This window comes from Podarcis cretensis (genome assembly GCF_951804945.1).
Source record: "Podarcis cretensis genome assembly, chromosome: 9".
NCBI classification, from domain to species: domain Eukaryota; kingdom Metazoa; phylum Chordata; class Lepidosauria; order Squamata; family Lacertidae; genus Podarcis; species Podarcis cretensis.
In genome coordinates this window covers 56,809,699-56,837,262 of record NC_137178.1, presented here as the reverse complement: position 1 = coordinate 56,837,262, position 27,564 = coordinate 56,809,699, and the positions used below count along the sequence as shown (strand labels likewise).

Sequence of the window (27,564 nt, the reverse complement as noted above, 5' to 3'; positions counted from 1 at the left end):
AGCCTCAGTAAAAGCCTCAAGGTTTCTTTTTAAAAGGATTCATCAGGGTCCTGGACTTGGCCCCAGAAGTAAGAGGCTTAGATTCCTGGTGGACTTCTTTGGGTAGCCTTGGAGCCAAGATTTCTTTTGGCCTCTTGTTTCTTCTCTGTGTGAAATGGAATTCAAAGGGGCCTTGTTCGTTGCTTTCTAGTGTAGGATGTCTGCTGCAATGGAACACGGCCGGCTCTAAACTTTTCTAGAAGCTAGCCCAAGACATTTCGTGTTGGCTGCACTACATGGTGGTAACACGCCACCACCCTCTGAAATTGCAAGGGAGACCTTAAGCACACCTCAGAAATTGTGTGCAGCTTGCATCAACATCCTTATAAACAATGGCATTCCCAAACAAGTGTTTATATGCCATTCCGCCAGCCTCTTTCATCTGTATGCTTAATTTTTTAAAAGGTATAACCTTAGCTAGAACTTTCATAGTTTTCTGAACATTTTAAAGCTTAGAATCCATGTATTGACCATGAGTATTGAGGCAGCTAACTCCCAATGAGATAAGCCATTCCAGTCATGTTTCTTACCTTATTCCTGTGCAACAAGGGTCAGGGTGGCTTTTAAATAATTCTGTGTGGTGAAGGATGTCAAGATGTCTTGTTTGCTTTTGATTCTATGGCTGATAAATATCAAGGAATGTGAAGGCTGATGTTTTTGCTACAGGGAGACCGTGAATTAGCCGGATGGGTTATGCTAATTAGGCCAAGGCTACAAACACAACTCTTGATCTGTTCTTTAGTCCAGCAAATACCATCTTTACAATAATAATGTGCTTGAAATAAGGGGTGGCTGTCTTCAGTAGGATTTTCGCTTTAAATAAAAGATGGATAAGTTAATGAATATACCCTATAATAGCATGGATTCATGGGAATCCATTTTATTCATCACCCTGTACAAGAGAATTCTGTTGCCACTCTATACAGTCTTGCATTCCAGTCCTTGGGGGTTCCACAGCCACAGCACACTAGATCCTCAGATTCCTTGTTTTTTAGGCGTGACTGTTTGTATTTTTTTTAAAAAAAGAATGGAGATTCTGTGCCAAAGCAGTTCAAATTCTGCATCAAGAAAGCTGAATTTTCCAACCTGCATAAAGTATGCAAATACTGTGGTGTTTCCTATTGCATCATTTATTTATGGTTTTCCTCTTAATGAGAATGTGCAAATCCCAACGCATGGCACTGAAGCTTTGATCAAGCCCTAGAAATCTTACTCTCCGCCCTAACTGCCTTTGGAGAGTCTTCTGCCAGCGTCAGACATCCATTTTGAAGTATATATTTGCAGCTGTAAAGACTACAACATTCTCACTGAGCTGAATTCCATGTGATCATTATTCCAGGATTGGCCCGATAACATTGTTCTGACTGATACGGAGCAGCAAGGAGAGGCACATAGTGCCCTAGACCCACTGTTAGAAACTCAAATAAATAAGCTAGGTGTCAAACAGCTCCTCAGATCAGGGTTACACTTGCCAAAACAGAATGTCTTGTTGCCGTTTGGGGTTAGACTGCTCGAAAGTCGTATGCGACTTTTTGGTTCCTGAAATTCGTTCTGATTGTGCAGATAAAATATGGGGCATAGAATTCTAAAGGATGTGTTGTTAGTGTGTGAAAACAGGCAACATCCAAGGATCACTGGGCATGCATCTCCAGATGGTGGAGACATCAGGCGCCATCCTGGCATCCAGGTATCTTCACTTGGTTGCAAGCGGCTGATAGCCAAGTGCAAAATGTCCTTGGTGCCTGGCATATTTCGAATGCTGCCATTCCCCTGCCAAGTCGAGGCACATAGTATTCTAGGCTAGTCAGGGGTTTTTGCTAGGGGGTTTTTGGGCAGCTGAAGCAGATAATCACAGAAGCACCTCTCCCCTTCCCCGGCAAGAAAAAGGCAAGAAAAATATACCCTGCCTAAAAGTACAGTGGTACCTCAGGTTACATAGGCTTCAGGTTACAGAGGCTTCAGGTTACAGACTCCGCTAACCCAGAAATAGTGCTTCAGGTTAAGAACTTTGCTTCAGGATGAGAACAGAAATTGTGCTCCGGCGGTGCGGCGGCAGCAGGAGGCCCCATTAGCTTCAGGTTAAGAACAGTTTCAGGTTAAGAACGGACCTCCAGAACGAATTAAGTACTTAACCTGAGGTACCACTGTAGTGCCAATCCTGCACCACTTTGAGCACCTTATGTCTATTTATGCGTGCTCTTAGCTTTCAGGAGCTGTCCAGATTCCCTGGAATCATTGCTTCTGACATGCATACGAGTTTAAAAAGCTATGAAGCTACCCTTGTATCCCTGCGAAAGTTAGGGGAGAAGTACCTCAGCACAGAAAGTGTCTGTGCAGGAATTGGGTGTATGAATTGTACCATAGCATTTGGTCATTCAGGCCTCTGAAGTACTGGGAAACATGCCAGTGTGATGTGGAGAACCTTACCCGAGCTTTCTTCCCTCTCACATTGTCTTGCCAGCTTATCCAGCTGACTGAGAGGCCGACAGCTTGCGATATATCATCAGTGAATCCACTTGAAAGCCTCCTGGATTCCAGTGAGAAGTAGGCCTGTGGCTATGATCATGATGGCCGCCCTGCTTTTGCTCTTGTAATAAATAAATGCAGTGTTTGATTCTTTGGGACTCGACCAAATACCGTTCTCACTGAAGGGTCATGAGTTTGTCTATGAAGCTTGCCCACTGTCGCCTTCTCTCAGGCTTCCCCTGGCGTTGCTTGTTGAAGCTCAGCTGGCAGAACAAGATCCTGCTTGGATTCTGGTTAATCTCTGTGTATTTGTGGATCCTGTGAGCTGGAGCACTTGGAGAAGGAAATGGCTGTTCCTCCTAACGTGTACCGTATTTTTTGCTCTATAAGACTCACTTTTTCCCTCCTTACAAGTAAGGGAAAATGTGTGTGCGTCTTATGGAGCGAATGCAGACTGCACAGCTATCCCAGAAGCCAGAACAGCCAGAGGGATGGCTGCTTTCGCTGTGCAGTGATCCCTCTGGCTGTTCTGGCTTCTGGGATTCAGAATATTTTTTTTCTTGTTTTCCTCCTCCAAAAACTAGGTGCGTCTTGTGGTCTGGTGTGTCTTATAGAGCGAAAATACGGTATTTTCTTGTCCTAAGTACAGAGCACTAGAGTCAGGGGCAAAACTAGGCTTTATTTCACCTGGGTCAAAAGACCCAGGTTGGCATCTCCCTCACGCTATTTTGCGCGCGCGCGCACACACACACACACACACACACACACAGGCTGGGAGCCTCGATGGGGCCTCTCTGGAGGCTTCACCCGGGGCAAAAAAAAACCAGCTATCCCCCCCCACAAACGATAGCTACAACTCTGACTAGAATATTCTTAATCAGGCAAGGAAGAGAGGCTGTAGAAATAAGGCCATCTGCACTCTCTAATCATAATATGAGATAAAGTATGCATTTAACAAGAATTCACCATTGTAAAGTTGTTGTTGTTGTTGTTGTTTATATACCACCCTATACCTGGGGGTCTCAGGGCAGTTCAAAGAATAAAATCAAGATATAAAACTGCAAAATACCTAATAAAAATTAAAATGCAACCCAATAGGCCACCCCCCCCAAAAAAAAACACATTTTAAAAGGGCATAGAATATAAATCAAATCAAGCAAAGGCCTGGTTAAAAAGGAATGTTTTTGCCTGGCGTCTAAAGGTGTACAATGAAGGCGCCAGGTGAACTTCCCTGGGGAGAGCATTCCACAGATGGGGAGCCACTGCAGAGAAGGCCCATTCTCGTGTTGCCACCCTCTGAACCTCTCAAGGAGGAGACACCCGAAGGAGGGCCTCAGAAGATGATCTCAGGGTCCGGGAAGGTTCATGTGGAAAGAGGCGGTCCTTGAGGTATTGTGGTCCTGAGTCATTTAAGGCTTTATAGGTCAACACCAGCATTTTCAATTGGGCCCGGAAACTAACTGGTAGCCGGTGCAGTCGGGCCAGGATTGGTGTAATATGCTCAAACCGTCTTGCTCTGGTGAGCAACCTGGCTGCTGAATTCTGCACCATCTGAAGTTTCCAAACCGTCTTCAGAGGCAGCACTATGTATACAGTGGTGCCTCGCAAGACGAAATTAATTCGTTCCGCAAGTTTTTTCTTCTTGCGAGTTTTTCGTCTTGCGAAGCACGGTTTCCCATAGGAATGCATTGAAAGTCAATCAATGCGTTCCTATGGAAACTGCCTTCAGACCAGGTCCGGGGACAGTCTGTCCCCCGACCTCTTCTGAAGGCTGGGGGGGGGACAAGGGCTTTTCTTCCCACCGCCAGCCTTCAGAAGGCTGTTCTGAAGGCTGGCGGTGGGAAGAAAAGCCCTTCTCCCCACCTCCAGCCCCGCAAGCTCTGGGGACAGGAGGGCTTTGCTGCCGACCGCCAGCATTTTAAGATCGCCCCGGGACAGCGGAGAAGTCTCCGCTGTCCCGGGGGCTTTTAAAATGCTGGGGGTCGGCAGCGAAGTCTTAGCCCTGGGACAGCGGAGGTCTTCTGAAGGCAGGCGGTGGGCGAAAGTCTTTGCTCCCCCCCCCCCGCCTGCCTTCAAAAGCCGTCCGGGATAGCGGAGAAACGCGCTGCACTTCTCCGCTATCCCGGGAAGGCAGGCGGGGGAGAGCAAAGACTTTTGCCCCCCGCCGGCCTTCAGAAGAGGTCCAGGAAGGCCAGCGGTGGGCGAAAGTCTTTGCTCCCGACGGCCAGCATTTTAAAAGCAGTCCGGGATAGCGGGAAAGCGCAGCGCGCTTCCCTGCTATCCCGGACCGCTTTTAAAATGCTGGCGGTGGGGAGTAAAGCCTTTCGGCCCCCGCCGGCCTTCCTGGACCTCTTCTGAAGGCCGGAGGGGGGCGACAGGCTTTGCTCCCCACCGCCAGCATTTAAAAGAGGTCCCCGGAGATTTCCCTATGGGCTTTCTTCTTGCAAAGCAAGCCCATAGGGAAATTCGTCTTGCGGAACGACTCAAAAACGGAAAACTCTTTCGTCTTGCGAGTTTTTCGTTTTGCGAGGCGTTCGTCTTGCGAGGCACCACTGTAATGCATTGCAGTAATCTAACCTTGAGGTTACCAGAGCACAACAACGCCATGGACCCACTTGGGAAAACCTCACCAGGGTTTTTTAACCTAGGCTATCCTTTAAGTTAGGACCATTAACAAAGTTATAATTCAGAGTATGGTAGGGCTGGTGAGGAACCTCCACCTCTGCCTGCAAAGCGTTCAGCACAAGATGCAACAATCAGCTGATTGTCAGGTCCTGTCATGTGACCAAGTGAAGATGCCCGGGCGTCAGGGATTGCTCCTGATGTATCCACTATGTGGAGGTTCATGCCTGGGGATTCTTGGTTCTTGACCGTTTTCACACACTAGCACTAGGGAAAAATCTTCTCAAAGGCCACTTGCTTAATTGTCATCAAGTGTATTATCTTCACCCTAAATAAGATGCAGTTTTTATTTTATCAAGCCTTATTTCCAGTCCTTTTAAGGAGGAGAGTTCTTTGTCTGTGTCCTCCATGCAGGAAGTACAAATAGCAGAAGTTCCTCACATCATGTGTTAAGTTGAGCTGTCCTGTTTTGTTTGTTTCTTACTGGGCTTTTAGAAGATTTTTCACTCTTAATAAATCTGATAGTTCTGGACTAAGGATCAGACAAAGAAGACAGCTCCCCATTTGATCTTTCTGTTCGTTCTCTTTAAAAACAAAAAACAGTATGTACATGTCAAGTCAGCAGCTAATTCCAGAGAGTCGTAAGTAACATTTTTATCTTTACATAGGAAGTAAACTACGTTGCTAATCTGTTTTCTGTAACAAATCGGAGAGAGGTGCGCCTATGTTTTTGGCAATGCCAACTTGACTATCTTCAGCAGGAATTGGCAACATAGTCCATTTAAAAACAAAATCCTTGTTAAGATTCATATTGGCTACACTTCTGTAGAGGCAAAATCTGAATGTACTGTAAAGCCATCCTGTAAAGTGCCACTGAAATATATTTAAATATATTTAAACTGTTTAAGCTTGCTGTCAATTGCTTAAGTCCCATGATACAAGAGCAGGCATGGCCAAACTTGGCCCTCCAGATGTTTTAGGAATCAGCATGTTTTTACATGAGTAGCATGTGTCCTTCTTTTTAAAATGCATCTCTGGTTTATTTGTGGGGCCTGCCTAGTGTTTTTACATGAGTAGAAGGTGTGCTTTTATTTAAAATGCATCTCTGGGTTATTTGTGGGGCATAGGAATTCGTTTACTTTTATTTTTATTTTTAAAATATAAACCAGCCCCCCACCAGGTCTGAGGACCGGCTCCCTGCTGAAAAAGTTTGCTGACCCCTGATATAAGCAAATCAGCATATGGGATGACACACCACTTCCTTTAGGTAGTTAGTTTCTGGAAACAAGCTCTTCAGAGATGGTACAAAGTTCTCTCAGCTGGCTAAACCCTCATAAGTAGTTGCTCACGGGTAAAGTGTACGTGTGACACAGTGTATGTCTATAATGCATTGTAATATGAGACAAGCATGCTCTCTGAATTCAGAGAGCCTGTGGAGATTTCCACTGGTGAGAGCGGCCACTCCAAAGTTCATGAGTATTCTTTCAGATATTACACATACTCATGCAAGTAGTCCCATCTACTGGGGCCAACTGAACCACATCTGAACCAGATAGTAAGTCAGAACTGTGAGCCCTCCTGAAATGCTTTCCTTCTTGCTTCAGATTGAGCTGGCCCTCTGAATACTCAAACATGGAGCATTATTTTTATGGACAGACAGGAGCATTCGGACAAGCAACCTTAATGAATTTTTTTTACATGGTACAGTCACATCAAGATTGTACCACCTTGGCTGCAGAGTGGTGGTGGTGGTAGGAATCATTGAGGAAATGTGTGCAGTAGATGAATAAAAGGGTTGTTCCCTACCCAAAGGCAGGCAAAAGATCGAAATAATGATCTTCTTACCACAAAATGGATTCCAAAAAGCCTGTTCTTTGCATCTTTACTTCATTCATGTACTTTAAATTTCACACTTGTCCTCCGTTCTGCCCCTAGTTCTAAGTAGGATGTCATATTTTTAATTAATAATGACTCTTTTCTCAATCCTTTTTGATTGGATATAATTATCTTTAGCTGTGATTAATTGTGTCAGGTGTCCGGATGGCTCTCAAGGGCCATAATATAAATGCAAAAGATAAAATTAATGTATTCTTTGTGGTTTCTGGAGGCACAGTATAGTTTAAACATGATTGCATTCTAATTTATCTAGTGAACACATTTCTCATCGTCCACAGCTTGCAAAATCTCTTCCCCTTCTTGGGCATACAATTCTTTCAGTCATGTTTGCTATATCATCACGAGACGCTTGAGTGAATTTAATTCTTCCTTCTTCTTTTTTGCCATCCAGGATTTTTCTTGCTAGAAAGCAAATTTGATTCCTGGAAAACACCACACACTGCTAACTAAGGGAGGAGAAGTTCTTTGAAGGAAAAGGGAATATGCCTTAATTATGTTTGGCAAGAAATAGAGAGAAAAGGCCTCAGTGGAGGCATCTGTCTATTAGTTTGTCTTCACTACTGAAGTATGCAAAGCTTATATGGTAACTGAGGAACAGTTGATAGAATGACACACTCTGAAATACACTCTTTGAGTGTGTGGAAGAGATGGAACCAATGAGACAAAGGTGTTATGTTTATTCGCATCACATCTTCAGGCTCTGTGGCAATGTTTAAATTTTTGTGTCCTGGTGTGCATTTAGTTTTCAGAATACAGAGCCGTTATCTCAATGAAAGCAAGGGGCAGGCATACTGTACTGTATATCCATTCTCACCTTCCTCTCCCCTCAGTGCTATGGCAAAGTCTAGACTCACATCTTAGTTAAGTGAGGGGTAGCCAGCATGTTGCAGGACCCTAACTTTTATCAGTAGGTGCAATCCAGCAACATCAGGAGAATACTAGCATCCTTGTGAGGTGGCTGAGGATGGGTGCAGGGACAGTGATGGAATCATAATGGAGTTGGAGGTGAGGACTAGCTAGCAAAAACTGCTTGGATTCACCACAGTGGCAGTCCATCCAGGGTAGTCGCAGGCACACAGATCAACCCAGATAATCGGGACTTTGAATACACAGTTTCTGTTTGCCTCGAGGGGGGAGTTGTTGCTGCTTTTTTTAAAAAAGAAAAGCTTTAGGTGTCAGACCTGATAGCCAAGACTTTATCAAATGAAAGAAAAAGTGAGAGACGCTTAGGAATTCCTTTCGTAGTGTCTGTTTTGGAAACTTATGGTGCCATAGGAAGCAGCATATGTAATGGTACCCAGCCATATAGCAGAGAAGCTGGCCTTTATTTCAACATATAGACCAGCTTTTGAGGGCATGGGAGGAGAAATCGAGCTGTTTCTGCTTTGTTCCTGAGGGGAAAACAAATCTCTCTTCCTAAGCTGGAAGATTTGCTTAGGGGAGTGCTACTTCATGCACAAAAAAAGAGTGCAGTATGGGGATTTAGGCTTGGTCATGTGATCTGGCAATCCAGAACGGGATCCTACAGTAGGATCTCAATTTATGCTGATTTTACTTATGCGGCTGCAGCTTTACGCTGGTCACCAATAAATGAATAGAAAGGGGGCTAGAGAACCTTGCATACCAGGCTCCGGGGGCTCTCGCGAGATCTTGTGAGGCTGTCCAAGATCTTATGGGATCTCAAGACAGCCTTGTGGGTTCTTCCAGGATCCTCCAGAACCCTTGTGTAACCGCCCAAAAATCTAGTAAGCAAGGCAGAGAACTTAAAAGCGCTTTCTGTGAAGGGTTACCAGGCAGTGGCAGGCAAGCTTGTGAAATCTCAGGCAGCGGGTATTGCAACAGGGGCTGTTCTGACTTGCCCCTGCCGAACGGGGTTTGGATCTTGTGTAACTTTATGCCAGCTTCTTGTGCATAGGATTGCTCCTTAATACTGCAGCAATCGTATCAAATCAATGTAGCTTGCAAAAGGGTCTTATAATTTTTGCCTCCTTCCTACCTAAAAGTGGCCAAGGATGGATATAACCAGCAAGAGTTTGATTGTTCCCTTCCAGAATCTTAGTGACAAGTGCCTTTATTAACCCGAAACGTTTCTGAGCAGGAAAGATTTCTCGTGGAACTTAAGGAATATTTATAAACAAATTTTAAATTCTTGCTTTGTATACAAACTAATACTTGGGGGGAACTTTTTAAAAGTCCCAATTTTGTTTTGCATGTCATCTTACCTGCCAGTTGTCTTTGCATTTGTTTGATTGTTTGTTTGTTTGTCTGACTGCCCAGTTTAGTCAATACACTTATGGTAGAGCATGAGACTCTTAATCTCAGGGTTGTGGGTTCAAGCCGCATACTGTATTGTGCAAAAGATTCCTGCATTGCAGCGGATTGGACTAGATGATCCTCGTGGTCCCTTTCCGCTCTGCAGTTCCATGCATATTTCCTCAGAAGTAAATCCTGCAGGGTTTTTCCTGGGGTTTACTCCTAGATAACACTGCATAAGATTGCAGCCTTAGTCACTTAAAAATATTTTAGGGCTGTAAACCCAATAAATAATCGTATGTGATAAGAAAGGAAGTTGTAGAAAATTGCTACTGGCAGCTGGGTGTTTTGTTTCGTTTGTTTAAAAATTAACTCTCTAACATGGGAAGCTTTTATGATTTTCCATTCTGAGATAAATGAAGCTTCAACTATTTATGAGCCTAATTGACTTTCAGAGAAGATCAGGCCTGAAGCTGGTTGCTGCCATATTTCCTTCCCCCCCACCCCCGCCCATATTTTACTCCTACCTGACCCCCTCCACATTGGCCCATGTGTTTCTCTAAAAGCATAATTAGGAATTGTTCCAAAAAAATGGAACAGGCCCCAGTTATGCTGCTGGAATTAGTATCATGGAAGACCACCATTGTTATACTTGAAAGGTCATGTAGATTTTCCAGGAAAGATCCGCCCATTGTTTACTAGATCCTTGATGGCTTCTGTTCACGGATCTTTGCTAGAAAAAAAAATATAGATTTACACTTCCAGAGAAATGTTATCTTCTTCATGGAAAGTCTTCCTGTAGCACTGCCATGAAGCAGAAGGAAAGGCTTCGTAAATGGGGGGTTTTGCCTGCCTTAAGCAGGCTTGGTGAAATTTCGTCAGGCAGGCAGCCATGTTCACTTCTGGGCAACTGGGGGACATGTGACAGTGCTGGGACAAAAGTGAGCCAAGCAATATTCGTGACATATCTGTGGGCTAGTTTCTACACACGCCATGAATGCATGATTAGCATCTAAGGGGACATTCTGTCCAGACAAAAGTACCTCAGGAACATAAGAAACAGGTCTGGAAAGAGAGAGTGCGGTCTGAGAAGAATCCCAGAAGCCTGAAGGGCCAAATTAGGTCCTGAGGCTGCGCACCTGTGGTCTTAGCTGAGACTGATATGAGGGGAAGGTATAAAGAGGGAGCAAGACTAGGGGGATATATGAAATCAGGTCTCTATCAGATGCTCAGACCAGCGAATATGCCCAACCATAAAACTTTTAAATGGCTCAAGGTGCCAGATTTTAGCCAGATTTGGGGGCCCAACTACACAGTGCATAAATTGCATTACTTACAAGCCACATCAAGGGATTTAGGCTGTGTACTTATCATACCTTTAAAGCACCCACCCCACCCCCAAAGAACTGTATTTCCCCCCCTCATAGACAGCAATAGCAGGGTGCAGGTTGGGAGCTCCGGTTGCCAACTGAAGCGCAGGGGCAGGTCAAATTTCCATTAGGAGCATGACTAAAACTGCCCACAAAAAGGCCGTCAAATACTGTTTCCTGGGCCGAACCCCCATTAGATGTCTGGCTGCCATTTTCAGATGCCCTGTGTGGGTTTGAGTCCTTTCAGCTGCGTCTCCAATAGCTGGCACAGTTGGCATTCTGTGTCGTAGTTTAAAAGGGAGCAAAAAGATCCTTTTCTTTTCTTTGTTTTGCACCACCTTTCTGTTGGAATTGACTTAAATGTCCATTAAGTTCTGACTTGGGACCTTGGGAGAGGTTCAGTACAACCAAGGCTCCTGAGGGGTCAACTGGAGCTTTCTTATTTTCTTCAGCTAATCCAAGTTTTTTACCTGTCAGCCTTCGTCTGTATCCTGGAACCAGAACCCAAATTAATTAGACGTGTTGGCATGCTTGATAAGAAAACAGAGCATGTAACTCAACGATCTGCACGTATTCCCTTTCTCCTGGCCTCCAGTGCATACTTGTGAATGACTGTAGCCTGCCAAATAGTATATTTTCAAGGAGCGAAGTGCAAAAAATATATATACTTGGAGCAAATAAGCGGTATGTAAACCGAGTCACTCGTAAATGCCGTGGAGACCTCCAGTCTTCCTCCACTTTTAACCTGGGTAGCGAACATGTGGTTGAGCAAATGTAAAACAATGTGCCACTTGTTCTCAGGGTTTAGGTTTGTCGGTATTATTTACACGATGCAAAAAGGTTGGTTATTGGCTTCACTAAGTATTCCAGTCTGAAAAATCGTGGTATCAAAAGTGACATGATTTGTTGAATGCTGCTCATTTCTATTTGGAAGTTTTCAGTGGTGTTAATTTAGCCGGCATTATCTAATTTTTTAAAATACATATATACTTTTGCCAAGGTTTCTTTCTGCAAAGAAGTTACGAGCCAGCAATTCAGACCCAACCCAATGAAAAGCACCTCTTTTACTTTTGTAGCTCTGTGAAAGCACTGTGCTAGCACCAATGCTCTGGATTGCAGCCATTAAGCACGTTGAAAATTTAAGGTGTCACTTCAGGTACATCTGGAGTAGCGTTCTTAAGTAGTAGAATTAAGCTGGGAAAATATACAAGGAAATCAAAACTTGAAATAATAGCACTTGGGAAATAATTTCTGCTGCTGAATCCATGCATATTTTCGAAGCACAGTTTCTCTTTTAAAAAAAAATGAATGGGAGGGGGAAACATTTTGCTTTGCACATCTCAACTATGAATTGCCTTCTCTTTATCTTCCAGAGATTGAGGCCAAAGAGGCTTGTGATTGGCTGCGGGCAGCAGGGTTTCCACAATACGCTCAGCTATATGAAGGTAAGCAACAGTGCTGCTTTCTGTGTCATTGCTCCTCTAAAGTGATTTAGGCCCATCTCTTTTATTTCCAAATAGGATAGATCAGCCTATCTCTCTCTGCATCTCTCTAACATATTCTCTCCCAACTCCCATCAGCCCCTGTCAATGGGACCACTAGTCAGGCCAAAGCATTTGGAGGGCACCCAGCTGGGGAAAGGCAGGACAGATCTTTGGTAGGTAAGTAAGAGGCAGAATCAGGGAGCTGAATTCACTGCACAGGTGGACATAGGTGCATTTTTTCAATGCATCTGACAGAAGTTAAATCTGTTGGTACTGTGTCCCAACAGATTTGCAAGAACACTTCGGCATCACTTCATCCCCCCAGCTGTTCGTTATAACTGCATAGTGATAGTTCATTATTTAGTGGTGGAAGTCACAGCAGTGCGAAGCATGTTCTTGATGAGCGATTGAGAGAGGCTTTAATTGGCAACTGCTCTGGCAACCGGTGGCGCTAATAGCACTTGCAGAGACAACACTTGGCTGTGCTTTTGTTTATCTGTTTAGCAACTGAGTTTCCTTCTATTATGTTATTCACATTTGGTGCTGACACAGAGCCAAGAAAAGTCCTTTTTAAAAAAAGAAAATCAGCATGCAGGATAGCTCTTGCTATTGTCCAACTCCTTTGTTCAAAATCCTATATTTGGACAAGTTTGGTTTTCTTGAACACTTTGATTCCTTTTCTCTGCCAAGGTACATAATCTCTAGGAAGCCTTTCTCTAATGTAAGGATGTGCACACATACTAAACCTCTTGGTTATTATTTTCATAATTTAAATAAATAAAAAGCTCCCCCATCAAACCTAGTTTCATGGTTCCATTGCCACACATGGCATTTCTAGCTAGCTAGCTTGTGGTCGGTCTGAGAGGCTGATGACTCACCAAGGCAAACAGAGCCCACAATTCATGGCTTGTGGCTCCCAAGGTGCCTTGTTTTTGTGGTTCTGGAAGCATAAACAGGAGGTTTCTTGAGTCCCCCCGAAGGAACCATATTTGGCTTGGTGAGTTGGAAGTCATGCAAGCCTGGCTTAGGACTTCAGTAGAGAGGGCTGAAACTTTTTGTCTGAATCTACATGGTCTGGTTATAATGATTTGTGCATAAAGACATAATATTTTTATAGGAATGTTCCTGTAAGCATTGTCAGTGATGCAAAATTGAGAAGGTCCATTTGGCAGTGCCACATTTTGGCCTCACACAGGGCGCCGTATTATGAAAGATTACCAAAGTCCGTTTCTGGTTGGAGAACCTCTGTTGGGATGTTGTTGGACTCCTATCATCCTTTGCCATTTGCCATGCTGGATGCAGTTAATGGGAGTTGGGGTCCAACAGTCCAGCAGCATCTGCAGTGCCACAGACTGCCCATTTTTACACTATGTCAATGCTAACTTCCCATTTAAGAAGAAGAAGAATTTATTTTATCCTCCCCATCTGGCTGGGTTTCCCCAGCCACTCTGGGTGGCTCCCAACCAAATAATAGTAGTAGTAGTAAAGTGATAAAACATTAAACATTTCCCAAAACAAGGCTGCCTTCAGATGTCTTCTAAAAGTCAGATAGTTATTTATTTCCTTGACATCTGATGGACAGCTGCCACTACTGAGAAGGCCCTCTGCCTGAGTCCCTATAACCTCACTTCTCGCAGTGAAGGAACCACCAGAAGGCCCTTGGCTCTGGATCTCGGTGTCCAGGCTGAACGATGGGGTTGGAGACGTTCCTTCAGGTATACTGGGCAGAGGCCACTTAGGGCTTTAAAGGTCAGCACCAACACTTTGAATTGTGCTCAGAAACGTACTGGGAGCCAATGTAGATCTTTCAGGACCGGTGTTCTATGGTCTCGGCGGTGGGCCACCCCTAAAGTCAAAAGATTGTCCCTTCACATGATAGAAATTATCATACCAATTCTTGGCATGCAGGAGCCGCAAAAGATACCTTGATCTGCATCAGGTAAAAGTTTACACAATAGAGTATTCATGCTTGTCAAGCAATGGGGCCTGGGGGAAAAGCCCTCCTGAGATGTCCTACATAGAACCATTCGCTGTAGCGGTGGGGAGTTCTGGCTGTGTGAGGAATGTGGAATCGACCCATCTGCCGGTTCAGGAATCTGTAGAGAGTGGCAAAAAAAAAAATTGTCTGTTTCAGTTGCAGAGCAGCTGTAGATTTCCAGACTCCAGCCACTGCTGTTCCTTCCTCCTTGCCGCCCACCCCACCCCAAGTATTTATCTAAGACAGGTCTCCACAACTGAGAAAGCAAACACAGCCCATCAGCCGCCTATTGTGGCCTGCCAGGTGCTTGACAAGCCCCTGTTTCTGCAATCCCAGACAGGCAGCACAAACAGGAGAGGCTTATCCAGCCCTTTTGTGGACCACCAGACACGGCGGGTGGGTGGTAGGTCCCCAACGTGCAGGCCTGGCCTGCTGCATTGTTTTCAGGGAATGGGAAACAACACGAGGCTCCTAGCAGCTTGTTTCTCCCCTCTGTTCAGTTCATAACTCTTCATAACAGAGTGTCAGTGTCAGTTTATCCAAAGATAGCTGCTTGGCTACTCGCAAGGCTGTCTTTTATTTCTCCACATCATTGCCTTCCAGTGCTTTTGGAATTGCTAACCTATTGCTTACATGCAGCACATGCCGACTCCTGGAAAGCTTCCTCAAAACGTTAAATTGTTTGTTTTAAAGTTCAGTAAGGTTTTTCTCTGCTCATGCAGTTGTGGACTTGGTTTGCTCCTCTGTGCTTTGCTCCCTCTCCCTCCGCCCCTTTTCCTTCCTGTGACACATGGGAATTTTCAGTTGCCAGTCCTGTGTGTTAAAGGTTCCATATGAGAAGCAGACTCCTGTCACACATCCAAGGCAGTATGAAGGGAAATTTATCTTGCAGGAGCTGGTCCCTTGCGTCTGATGTCTTGGAGACAGCTGGTTGCTTTGAAATAAGTTTTATCTCTGGGAATAGCATTCTTTTTGATTGCCCATCCATCTTGATTCCTGCAGATCTGATATTTCCCATTGACATTTCTTCGGTCAAGAGAGAACATGACTTTCTGGACAGAGATGCTATTGAAGCTTTGTGCAGGTATGTGGGGGAAAGATTGCTTCAAAAAAAGGATACTTTCAAGTGGAAGGATAGGGTCAGTCTTTTTATTGTCGGGTTGTCAATTCCAAATATTCTTCGAATCCAAAGCATTTGTTGCTATATATTCATCGTAAATGAATGCTGGGTTCCTGTCAGGGCCGGATTTAGGTTTGATGAGGCCCTAAGCTACTGAAGGTAATGGGGCCCTTTATATGTCCAGCTGCCCTTTGTCAACAACATATTGTCGCTGTTTTTTGTGTTGAATATATGCTAAATGGTAATGTATGGACCTAATAAGTATCTAAAGCCATTTGCACATGTTGCCATGCAACCAGTCCATGCAGAATGTAGGCACCCTATAGAGTGGTACCTCGGATTACAGACTCCACTAACCCAGAAATAGTACCTCGGGTTAAGAACTTTCCTTTAGGATGAGAACAGAAATTGTGCTCTGGCGGCGCGGTGGCAGCGGGAGGCCCCATTAGCTAAAGTGGTGCATCAGGTTAAGAACATTTTCAGGTTAAGTACGGACCTCCAGAATGAACTAAGTACTTAACCCGAGGTATCACTGTATATAGAAATGAACAAACCAGTGATATTTTAGGGAGCAGGCTAGCAGGTGGGGCCCATTACTTACATCGTAGGAGCCTACACAACACAAAACACTGTTGCTGTATGTAGGTTTTATTTTATTTGTTTTTTATCTTATATTTTTGAAATGTACATCCAGTTTTTTTCCTTTGGGGCCCTAAGCTATAGCTTGTTAATTTATGCGTAAATCTGGCACTGGTTCCTGTACTTGGAATACCATGGGAAGAAACCATCTTCTTGGATTCAGCTTCATGGACAGTCACCACTTCTGCCTCCAGCTAAGAAATGCAAGACCTGACTCAGAACTACTGCGGGGGCTTGTTTGGGACTTGAAAAAATGAATAGGGCAGGATGTGTTCATTCATACTGCCACCATGGACTCAAGGCTAAATGTGTGTGATTGCACAACCTCCCTCTGAATCTCTCATCTCTCATGCACCCATTCAGCCCCAAAGCAATCAAGTTAGGGTGTGCCATTTTAGGGGGCGAAAGTTAATTTTTGCAAATTTATTCAGTGAGGAGTCTTAAAAACACATTTTTGGATGTGAGCATGTAATGCTAAATAATAAAACCAGTCATTTTTAACAGGATACATAAATGCAGGTGTGGATTTTGCATGGCTGTCAACCCTTAAGAAAAGGAAATCATTTTTCTTTCCTTTTTTGGGAGGGTGGGTTGGGGAGAAATCTATCTGGAGAACCCTTTACTCAAGGAAACAACATTCAGAAGTCATGCTTATATTCTATTTGGTGAAACAAACAGTATTGACTTCCTATTGTTACCATAATTTGCAAAATGTGATTTGCAAATTAATCCAAGGGGGTTAGTGTTTGGAAAACTGATATTGTCAGACTGTGGTTCTGAGCTTGTAGCCTTTGTGGTTTATCTGGTGATCGCTTGCAAGACAAGAATATGTTGTGCTAAGTTTGAATGTCTCTAGGATGCATTCTAAATTTGTTTTCAGCCAAAACAGCAGCAACAAAAGTGAAATGTTTGTAAGTCAATGGATTGATTCAGTGTATGTAGGTCTTAACATTTTGCAGAAAACCCCCATCATAAATGGGTTTAGGAGTTTTTAAAAAGAAAAATCTTTAATAATGTGTCTCATCAATTGCAAACAGATTGTGTTTCCAAGTCTAACCAAGCATTGGCACTCTTCATTCAGACAAGTGTATTACAGGACTTGATTTTGCTGCTGTAAACTTGATAGAATGAATGCACTTAGAAGGTGCTTCACAAGTTATGCACAGGCATTTTGCCTTTCCTCAGCTGAAGAAAGGGCAGCAGCAGTAGCGAGTGGCAAGGTCCCAGACTGAGGGCTGGACCAGTATTTGATTTGCTGTTTTGGGTGCAAATGTCTTTTAAACACTGAAATCAGGAGGGAACTGGGTTTGCAGTGTGGCTGAGGAATTCCATTGTGTACACTTTCCCCTTCTGTTAAGTTTGTCTTCTCCATGAAATAACATTGGTAAAAATACCCCGGCTTGGATTAGGAATAATCAGATACTTCAGTTTTCACCATTGCCTCTTCAGGCATTCTGTTTTCTTTGTGATTGTCACTTACCAAGGGACGGTGGGCTCAGGCTGTCCCCGTTGTCTTGGTCCTCTTTCCTCCCTCCCTCCCACCAAAGCTCCCTAGAAGTTTAGGATAGGGTAAAATTCTGAAGCGGGGTTCTTCCCCTATTCATCGGGGGTGCCTGCATGATTTAAACACTTGATTATGCAGGATTCTAAATCACTTAACACAACGGCATGCAAACAACATGAATCTTGTGGGTTCTTCTTTTTGTCAGGATTCCAGATTTCTTCCTTTTTTTTCTCTAGAAGCCAGCTTCCAGCAAGTTGCTGTGGTATTTTTTAGATTCTTAGGGTTAGTAGAAGGCAAAGTTGTTGTTTTTTAAGCCACGTGGATAAATGTTTTTGTTGTTAGGCTACAACCCTGTACCTGCTTCCTTGGGAGTTGACCCCACTGAACTGAACTGAACTTACTTTGGGTTAAATATGTCCAGGATTGTACTGCTACGTCCATTTCAGGGCGTACCAGATTACCCCTTTAAGTGTGCACAGCTGCTAAGCAACATCCAAATACCATGCTCAACCAACAGTTGGTTTCCATGCACTTAATATGTTAGGGAAAATGAAAATGTCCTTTAGGTAGTGCTTCTGACTGTAATGCCACCTCCAGTATCATCATGTTGCTGGTGGTGATTCCCAAATAGTATAGCATCAATTTTGAGATCTTTACACATAATGATGTAGGAAATTGCCTTCTCTTCTTCTGCATTAGACCATGGGTCCACCTAGCCTAGTATTGGTCCATTGGCCCATCTAGCCCTACATGGACTGCTTGTGACTATCCAGGATTTCAGGCAGGGATCACTGTCACACTACTTGGGAGATACTGGGAATTGAACCTGGGCCTTCTGCGTACCAATGAGATGTTCTCCTACTGCACTACAATCTTCCTCTTATATATGCAGTGTGTGTGTAGGTATATTCTGAATCAGGGTTTCCCAAACTTGGGTCTCCAGCTGTTTTTGGACTACAATTGCCATCATCCCTGACCACTGGTCCTGCTAGCTAGGGAAGATGGGAGTTGTAGTCCAAAAACAGCTGGAGACCCAAGTTTGGGAAACCCTGCTCTGAATGTTCACTCTTAAAACTGGGATCTTAAAATTAGGCTTACTATGTTGTGTCCTTCTTTCATTTTAAAGGGTTGTTTTGTTTAGCGTTCTGCTTCTTTTCTGTTTGCCTTTCTGCAAAGTGTATGTTTAAACTTCTGAAGGTACCTCCAAGGAAATAGTTTTCACCGTCTCTACACTTATCTATTTCAGCTGCCTAAGGGTCTTATTTTGAGGAGCAGGCTACAGATAATCTTGGTGAAATCAAAGCTCTTATCAGGCCAGCTGGAAATATGTTTTCTCTGACAGATCAAAGTGGTTGGGCTGGTTAAATGCAACAGGTTGAAACTAGAGAAAACTCCATGTGGGGACCAGTGTTGTAAAATGTGCAAATGTTTATGTAAAACAAACCTGGAGATCCAAACTGGGAGATTCTTTCCCTTTTTTCCATTATTTTTAAGGAGGAAGGCTTGCACAAGCCATCTTAATGTTGTCCCTTAATTTCATTTGATGTATTGGAAGCTTAAAGGTAAAGGTAAAGGGACCCCTGACCATTAGGTCCAGTCGTGACCAACTCTGGGGTTGCGGTGCTCACCTCACTTTATTGGCTGAGGGAGCAGGCATTTGTTCGCAGACAGCTTCCGGGTCATGTGGCCCGCATGACCAAGCTGCTTCTGGCAAACCAGAGCAGCACACAGAAACGCTGTTTACCCTCCCACCAGAGCAGTACCTATTTATCTACTTGCACTTTGATGTGCTTTCAAACTGCTAGGTTGGAAGGAGCAGGAACCGAGCAACAGGAGCTCACCCTGTCACGGGGATTCAAACCACCGACTTTCTGATCGGCAAGTCCTAGGCTCTGTGGTTTAATCCACAGTCCCACCAGCATCCCATATCGGAAGCTTAATTAGTTATTTTATATAATTTTTGAAATTATGTGTTTGGAGATTCCTGGAAGGGAGTCCCTGTGGGACACCTCCTGAGTTGGGAAGCAGACCTTGGTCCTCTGTACTCTCTCCTCCATGCCTCTCACTTGGAGAAGAAGTGAAAAACTGAATCAGGAGATCCTGCATTTATTTAACTCCAGGTTCCTGCTTGACCAACATAGCCAACATTGTACTCTCCAAATGTTGTTGGACTCCCATTTCCATCAGCCCCAGCCAGCATGGCCAATGGCTGATGAGAGGTTTTAGTCCATCCACATCTGGATTGGCTGGCCCTGCTCTAGACCTCTTGAGATTAAGCCCTCTTGCCCCCATATTATCTCAGTGTAGGATCTCCTGTTCATTTTTCTCTCCAGTTGGTGAAACATACATGTGTGACTGAATGTGGCCTGCCACAGGGCCCCTGTGACAGCTGGTTTCTCTGGTTCACAAATGTGCCCATGGACCCAAAAAAGGTTGCCACCCCTATGCTAAACTGTAGCTTAGTGTTGTGTCCTACTGGGGCCAATGTGATGTACTGAGTAATGCTGGAATTGAGCCAGGTCTCAGGTACTTTGACCCCAAAGCATTTCATCTCTTGTGGTCAAGTGAAATGTTTTGGCAAAAGGTGTTTAAGGAGATAACAGAACTCAGAGGGTTAAAGCTGACGGGAAGTCCAGAAGTAGCATTGTTATCAATTTATGACAGGGTGGATGGCATGCAGGCTATGAAATACTTGCTCACAAATTTATTGACAGCCGCACAAGTTATTATAGCTAGGAAGTGGAAGGGGCAAGTTGAATATCAAATGGAAGAATGGTATAAAGAGGTGTGAGATATAGCTATTAATGATAAATTAATGTGTGCTATCAAGGTAAGACAGGGAATATGGAGGAGGAATGATTTTGAAGAGATATGGAAGGTATATGTACTAAGAAAACGGAAAGGGGTCAAACCATCACAAGAGGTGCTGAAATTTTGGGAAGTTAGATAGTTAACGATGGAGTGGTCTCGAGGGTGGGGTCACATTTTTATTTGTAACTTGTATTATTTAATAAAAATAAAAAAATAAGGAAGAAGTAGTATCTTTACTGGTAAGCTTACTTTAATTAACCACTTGCACTTAAAATAGCAACCCAGCAATCCTTTTTGTTTCATTTTTGTGTGTTGGTGTAAAATTATGAGAAAAATTGTACAACCTTGAGAGAGAGAGAAAAGTAATCTGATTTTCTTCGTTTTGGGAATGGATTAGCAGAGTTCTCCCGGAGCTATACTGAAAATAATTATATTACAGACTGAAAAGAACAATCTAGGCACCTGATGTGTGGGAAATTAGTTTTCTTCTTTGAGGCTTTAGCTTGGTAGGTGTGGTGGTGGGGGGAGGAAATGAAAACAGATTCAGTAAGCTGCACCACACAAAGATATACGGGTAGAAGGATTCCATCTGATCTGGTCAAGAAAAGAGTGATTTCCCCTCTGCCCCAGGATTTTGTATGTACAGTAATACTGATGATAAATTACAATTATTGTTGCCTGTTCCTTTGTTGCTGTAACTTCTGATCATTTAAAATGGGTGTGTGCCCTGGAGAAATTAGGCTTAGAATCATAGAACTGTACAGTTGGAAGGGACCACGAGGGTCATCCAGTTCAGCCCCCTGCTATGCAGGAATCTCTTGCCCAACGTGGGGCTTGAACCCACAACCCTGAGATTAAGAACCTCATGCTCTTTCTATCCCAGCAGGACTTGTTCAGATGTTACACTGAACACTGGTACAAGCTGCCTCAACACATGTGAGCAATCCTGCAAACCCTTCCACATGTTCCATTCAATGAGTGTGCATTATGTATTTCTGTGTACGCAAATAGTTTGGCTGTTTATTCGTACAGTTGTTCACATTAAACATGTGTACAATCTGCATACACAAATCATTGAGTTGTACAAATCAACAGGTTACATTCACACCAACACTTGTATGTGCATACATCGAGGCAGACAACTGGTACTTCGGTTACACAGACTCTACACATGTTAAGCATTACATGTGAATAATTGTATGGCCCAGCTGTTGTATAAACGTATTGTACACTTGTTCAATGTAACATGTGAACATTCCTTTTGCCTTAGTTACAGTAGGGACTACGGAGATCTGGAAAAGATGAGTTTTGAGGAGAGAGCTAAAAGAAATCAGGGAGGTGGTCACACAGAGATATTCTAGGAGGCAATTGAATGGATAAGGCTAAACAGCAGTAGCAATTTCTCCATCTCTCCAAGTCCATTTTGAGCCAGCTTGTGTGAAATTGCACCGTATTAAGGGGAAATGGCTGGCAGTTCTCAGATGTTCTTTTTCAATTCCGATGTCTCCTTAAGGCCATTTGAGCACCGTGCTAGATGCAGACGGTTTATTCCAAAATATCTTAACTCCTGCTTGCATGCATAGAGTGCAGCATTCCAAGAAAGTTCAGTCTCTGGAAGGGCTTGATAGTTTTCCATTAGAAGAACAAGAGCCACACTCCAATTACCCACGTTTCATGGTTTCTGGCTGAACAAGCTCTCCTTTATGGTCCTGACTCATAAGGAACTGCTTCAGGACAGCATTTTCTTACGCTTCTGCATCTGCATCCCAACCACTCTACAGAATCTGGTATCCAGCTGATGTAACGTGGTGTTAATTAAACATATGTGCTATTCTGGGACTCTCCTTTGGGGCATTTGCATGTAAATAAGCTTAGTGAGAGCTTCCAAGATGATCTTTTATTTGAAATAGTTAGTTTCACAGAATGACAGGTTTACTGTTAATCTTGTTTTGTTTTTTCCCTCCCTGCATAGGCGTTTAAATACTTTAAACAAATGTGCAATGATGAAGCTAGAGATCAGTCCACACAGGAAGCGGGTAAGTGCCCTTGACGAATCTGTCACAGTACTGTAAAGAATTGGTTGATATTCTGGCTTCCTGTATATGTTTACTTGGAAGTAAGCCCCCATTGATGTCAGTGGGTCTTATTCCCTTGCAGGTGTGCATGGGATTCAGTCTGCAGCCCTAAACATACTTACTGTGTCTGCACCATTCAACAAAATGGCATTTCTTTCCAAGTATAAGCATGCATAGGATGACATTGTTCATACTCTTCCCTTATCCATGTGGCAAACAAAGGCATCATTGGTCAGACTGATATTCTTTCAACACCAGACTGTCTGTTTTAATGGGCACAGAGTTGTCAGGATTAAACTTGCCTTTCTGGAAGCTTCATGCCTGATGGTCCTTATTTTTCAAGAGGGAATCTGAGTTTTTTCATCTCCATCAAAGCTGTTCATTACAAAATGGTGGTAAAGATCTGTTAACTGATATCCTGGTGCCAAATCTGTGTGAATTTTGGCGCTTTTGCATTGAATAGGGTTTTTTTTAATAATATTATTTTTATTGTTAGTTATCATTTTCACACAATGCAGATAACAGTAAAACGCACAAAACCCCAACCCCCCACCCTCCTCAGGAGATGAGATTACATACAGTGGTACCTCAGGATACGAACGGGATCCGTTCCGGAGCCCTGTTCACATCCTGAAGCAAACGCAACCCGCGACTGCGCATCTGCACGTGCGTGGGTCATGATTTGCTGCTTCTGCGCATGCGCGTGACATCATTTTGACCGTCTGCGCATGTGCAAGTGGCAAAACCCGGAAGTAATGCGTTCTGTTACTTCCAGATCGCCGCGGAGCGTAACCCGAAAGCGCTCGACCTGAAGCATATTCAAGTGTATGACTGTATTACCATGAGTATTACCATGAGGCCAGCAACCCTTACAACAACACAATTCCAGTCAGTTGTCCAAATGAGTAAATAAATTATAGCTTGAAATTACGCTAGCCAGAAAATTTTGTACAGGCGGACCTCGGAGCGATTGTGGGTTCAGTTCCAGACCACAGCAATAAAGCAAGTCGTACATTTCTTTTGGTTTCCCGGCGCATATAAAGTAATTTTTGCACTATACTATTAAGCCAGCTCCCTGCCCCCCCCCTTGCAGGGGTGGGAGGGGGAAACCCCAGGTCCAGGCCTAGGCAGTTCTACTCCCCATGGCCAGAAGCGGGGTGGTGGTGGAGGGGGGGATTTCCTTTCCTGGAAATGACTGGCATGCCTGCATCCACACCCGCATCCTCATGAGGAGCACTATCTGCAAAGCACAATAAAACGAGGTATGGCTGTAATGTGAGGAAGATTCTGCCATGTCTTCTTTTGCTGTAAAGGCAGCAACCATTTTGTGTGTGTTCAGTTGACATGCAACTGCTGATATATGGGTCCTTTTGGACCTGGAAGAGAGCAGAAGGGGGACATGGGTTGCCTGCAGACATAATAATAAAGCTATACCCATCTGTTGCAAGTGCATCCTTTTGTTCCACACCCCTCAGAAGCTTTAATTCTTAGAGCCACTTCCGCCCTCCAGAGGAGGTGGGGTTGCAGGCTTCATGCTCCCATCACACGCGCGGTGGCTAGAGCCCAGCCCCTGTGCGATTGGGGGAATCCCTGGGCGCGTCACCCCTGGCCAGCCAATTGGCTGGCTTTGGGGGGGTGGCCCGACCTATGTAAAGGGAGCGCGGCTGGGGATCTCCCTCTTTTGCCCCTTCCAGCTGATTTTCTTATATCATGTGGCAATTGATGCTTTCTTTAAAATAAAATAAAAAAAGTCGATAGGACTCCATTGTGCACAGTTACATGTAACATGCAGCCAACATCTGAGTTGGGATATGAACCCTAGTCTCACAGACAGAGGTTGATACTGCATGCACAACTCTACACTGGCTCTGCTCTTCTAATGATCTTCTTGGATTATCACACTGACATGAAACCAGCATCCACTGACTTACTAAAAAGAGCAGAAAATACTAAAGTGTTCACATCAGTAGGTCATTGTTAGTTGGGATAACATTGATTTGAAATGAACTGTATTACCATTGGAAGTATTTTATTGCCATTGGTTTTTGTAATCATTGGGGATGTCCTGTTTCATTGCAGAGCGAGGATTCGGATGAAGATGAGCCTTGTGCGATAAGTGGCAAGTGGACCTTCCAGAGGGACAGCAAGAGGTGGTCCAGGCTGGAGGAATTTGACGTCTTCCCCCCAAAGCAGGATGTGAATCCTTCATGCCCAGAAGCGGCTCATCTCAGCAGTACAGCTAGTCATGGAGGCTTGCTAACTGACCACACCGAACATCAGGAGGTAGTTTCCATCCACAGCATCAGCAGCCACCCAGATGCCTCTCAAAGCGAAGCGCCCACCACCAGAACCAACTCTGTCATCAGTGTTGGCTCCTCAGCCAACCTCGTGGCAAACGAGGACTCCTTCAGCAGCTTGCCCTCTCCTAAAGAGCTGTCAAACTTCAATTTCAACGTGAAAACTAACGAGAAGAATGCCAAGTCCAAAACGAGAAGCCTCTTGAAAAGGATGGAGAGCTTTAAAATAAAAAGCTCCCATCATGGTAAAAGCAAAGCTCCTTCAAAGCTTGGTCTTATCATCAGCGGGCCTATCTTGCAAGAAGGCGTTGATGAAGAGAAACTGAAGCAGCTGAACTGCGTGGAGATCTCCACCCTCAATGGCAACCACATCAACATCCCTATGGTACGTAAAAGAAGCGTCTCCAATTCCACCCAGACCAGCAGTAGTAGCAGCCAGTCGGAAACAAGCAGTGCCGTCAGCACCCCAAGCCCCATCACAAGGACACGCAGCCTCAGCGCCTACAATAAAAGAGTGGGAATGTACCTGGAAGGCTTTGATCCTTTCAACCAATCAACGTTCAACGATGTCATGGAGCAGAACTTCAAAAACAGGGAGGGCTTTGCTGAAGACACAGTCTTCTTCATTCCGGAAGACCACAAGCCTGGGACTTTCCCCAAAGCCCTCTCCAATGGTAACTTTGCTCCCTCAGAGAACAGCACTTCGGTCAACTGGAGAACGGGGAGCTTCCACGGCCACAGCCACCTCGCCCTCAGGAGGGAGAACAGTTCTGACAGCTCTAAAGACCTGAGCCTTGGGAAGAGGCGCAATTCTTCCAGCTCCATGTGCAGCCGCCTCAGCATTTATGACAACGTGCCAGGATCTATCCTGTATTCCAGCACAGGTGACCTGGCTGGCCTTGAGAATGAAGACCTCTTTCCTGAGCTCGATGACATCCTGTATCATGTCAAAGGCATGCAGAAAATTGTGAACCAGTGGTCCGAGAAGTTTTCAGACGAAGGAGACTCTGATTCAGCCCTAGATTCAGTGTCCCCATGCCCTTCGTCTCCCAAGCAGATCCTCCTCGATGTGGACAATGATAGGACAATACCCAGTGATCTTGACAGTACAGGAAATTCCTTGATTGATACGGAAGACTCAACAGGGATCCAGGAAAGAAGAGACTCTGGGGTGGGAGCATCATTAACACGTTCTAACAGGTCAGTAAACACAGACTTTACAGTGGTACCTTGGTTCTTGAACTTAATGCATTCGACTCCCGAAACGGTTCGAAAGCAAGACTTGGCTTCCAATTCGCTGCAGGAGCTTCCTGCACTCAAGCGGAAGCCGCGTAGGATGTTTGGCTTTCAAAAAACGTTCACAAACCAGAACACTTCCAGGTTTGCAGCATTCAGGAGCTGTTTTGTTCTGGAGCCAAGCCAATTGACTACCAAGGTACCACTGTATATATATTGGTGTATATGCATGCTTGTGTGGCTATAGATACATATATATGTTTGTATTGATACAGCATACATAGGAAGTGTGATGCTTTTCAACAGCATGTTGGCTTTTATATTTGAGGATGGGATATAAAGAGGAATCTTAATTTTATTATGTGTTTATTTGGCCTGTTAGTCACATACTACGAGAAGTATTCAACCAATGTACAAAAAAGGCTAAGGAGCCCAAAGGGTGTAGCATATAACCAAAACAAGACGTTTCAGTAGAATCCTTTCCATAACGCTTAAAACCCATTTGCATAAAAACTCCTCATGGCACTTTTCCGTTATAAATCACAAACTGCGATTTTCACAAAATGGCATGCACAAAAGTACCGCAAATAAAACCAACAACCAAAAAACATGGCAGAAAGGCACCAGCAAGCTATAGAATAATCGGCAGGAGCAAAACTTGTTTCCCAAAGGCCTGACAATAAAAACCCTTTTTACAATATTCCTTTTTTAAAAAATGCAGTCCTATTATAATCATGTTCTGAGTTGAAGATGCAGTCTTACTCTTGAGCGCTGTATATACAAAGAGTGACTATAGAATCCTAAATACATGTGGTAGTGACTGGAAAATTCTACATAGCTCTGTGTCTAGAAACACGTTTTCTGGACTGGTTTATGGCAAAAAATAGTAATACCAAAACAAAAAAAAGAAGCCCAGTTAGCCCAACTGAGGAGTTATAGAAAGTGCCCTGTCAAATACCCACAAATCAGAACAAGCATTTTTCCTCTTCTGCATCATGGCTTTCTTGAATGAATCCTAGGAACTGCATGGGCGCACAACCCCAGAGTCTGTCAAGACTGGCCCGTACGGGCAGGCGTACCTTTACCTTTACCTAAGAGTTGTTAGGAGACCCCTATTTCTTACAAAGAGTTACAATTTCCAGAGTAGTTTGGCAATCAATCCCTCTTCCCAGGAAACTCTGGAAAGTGAAGCTCTCTGAGGGGAATAGAGGCAACAGACTTTGGCAAATTTAGCCTTGCAATATTTTACACACACTGTGCATGCTGTACTTAAGTTCCAAATGTCATCAACATGTGAGATCTTGCAAATGGTACAGCAGGTGCCGGGCTTTCCATTCACTCTGACTTCTAACCATTAAATGTCTCTCTTTCTCCCTCTCCTGAAGGCACAGAATGAGGTGGCACAGCTTTCAGAGCTCCCATCGACCCAGCCTAAGCTCAGCACTGCTACAGATCGACTGCCAGTCTGTGGCACAGATGAACCTTCTGCAGAAATATTCCCTCTTGAAGTTAACTGCCCTCTTGGAGAAATATACACCTTCCAATAAACATGGCTTCAGCTGGTAAGGAGCTGCAAACATCTCTGGGAGGCTAGTCAGAACCTAAAAACAGTAAAACATAAAGTGTTCATTCCTTTCTCCCAAAACCCGGTTGATTTTTTTTTTTTAGGTGTGCACTGCCTTTGAAAGTTGCTTAGACTTGGGGTTTTGGCATGGGTGAATGGGTGATAGGTAAAATTGAGAACACCCTCTTAGGTTTATCTTTAAACTTTGAG

At 44.1% G+C, this 27,564-nt stretch overlaps 1 protein-coding gene across 7 annotated transcripts in view; it reads left to right on the top strand.

Annotated features, from left to right (window-relative positions):
- The window catches only part of DLC1 (DLC1 Rho GTPase activating protein), a 260,481-nt gene that overhangs the window by 218,777 nt on the left and 14,140 nt on the right, over positions 1–27,564 (top strand). For all 7 annotated transcript variants that reach the window (XM_079989595.1, XM_079989599.1, XM_079989598.1 and 4 more), the window contains 5 exons: positions 12,020–12,091; positions 15,111–15,192; positions 22,155–22,218; positions 24,337–25,754; positions 27,176–27,352. In XM_079989595.1, the coding sequence (XP_079845721.1) occupies positions 12,020–12,091; positions 15,111–15,192; positions 22,155–22,218; positions 24,337–25,754; positions 27,176–27,352 (1,813 nt within the window). The remainder of the gene's footprint in view (positions 1–12,019; positions 12,092–15,110; positions 15,193–22,154; positions 22,219–24,336; positions 25,755–27,175; positions 27,353–27,564) is intronic.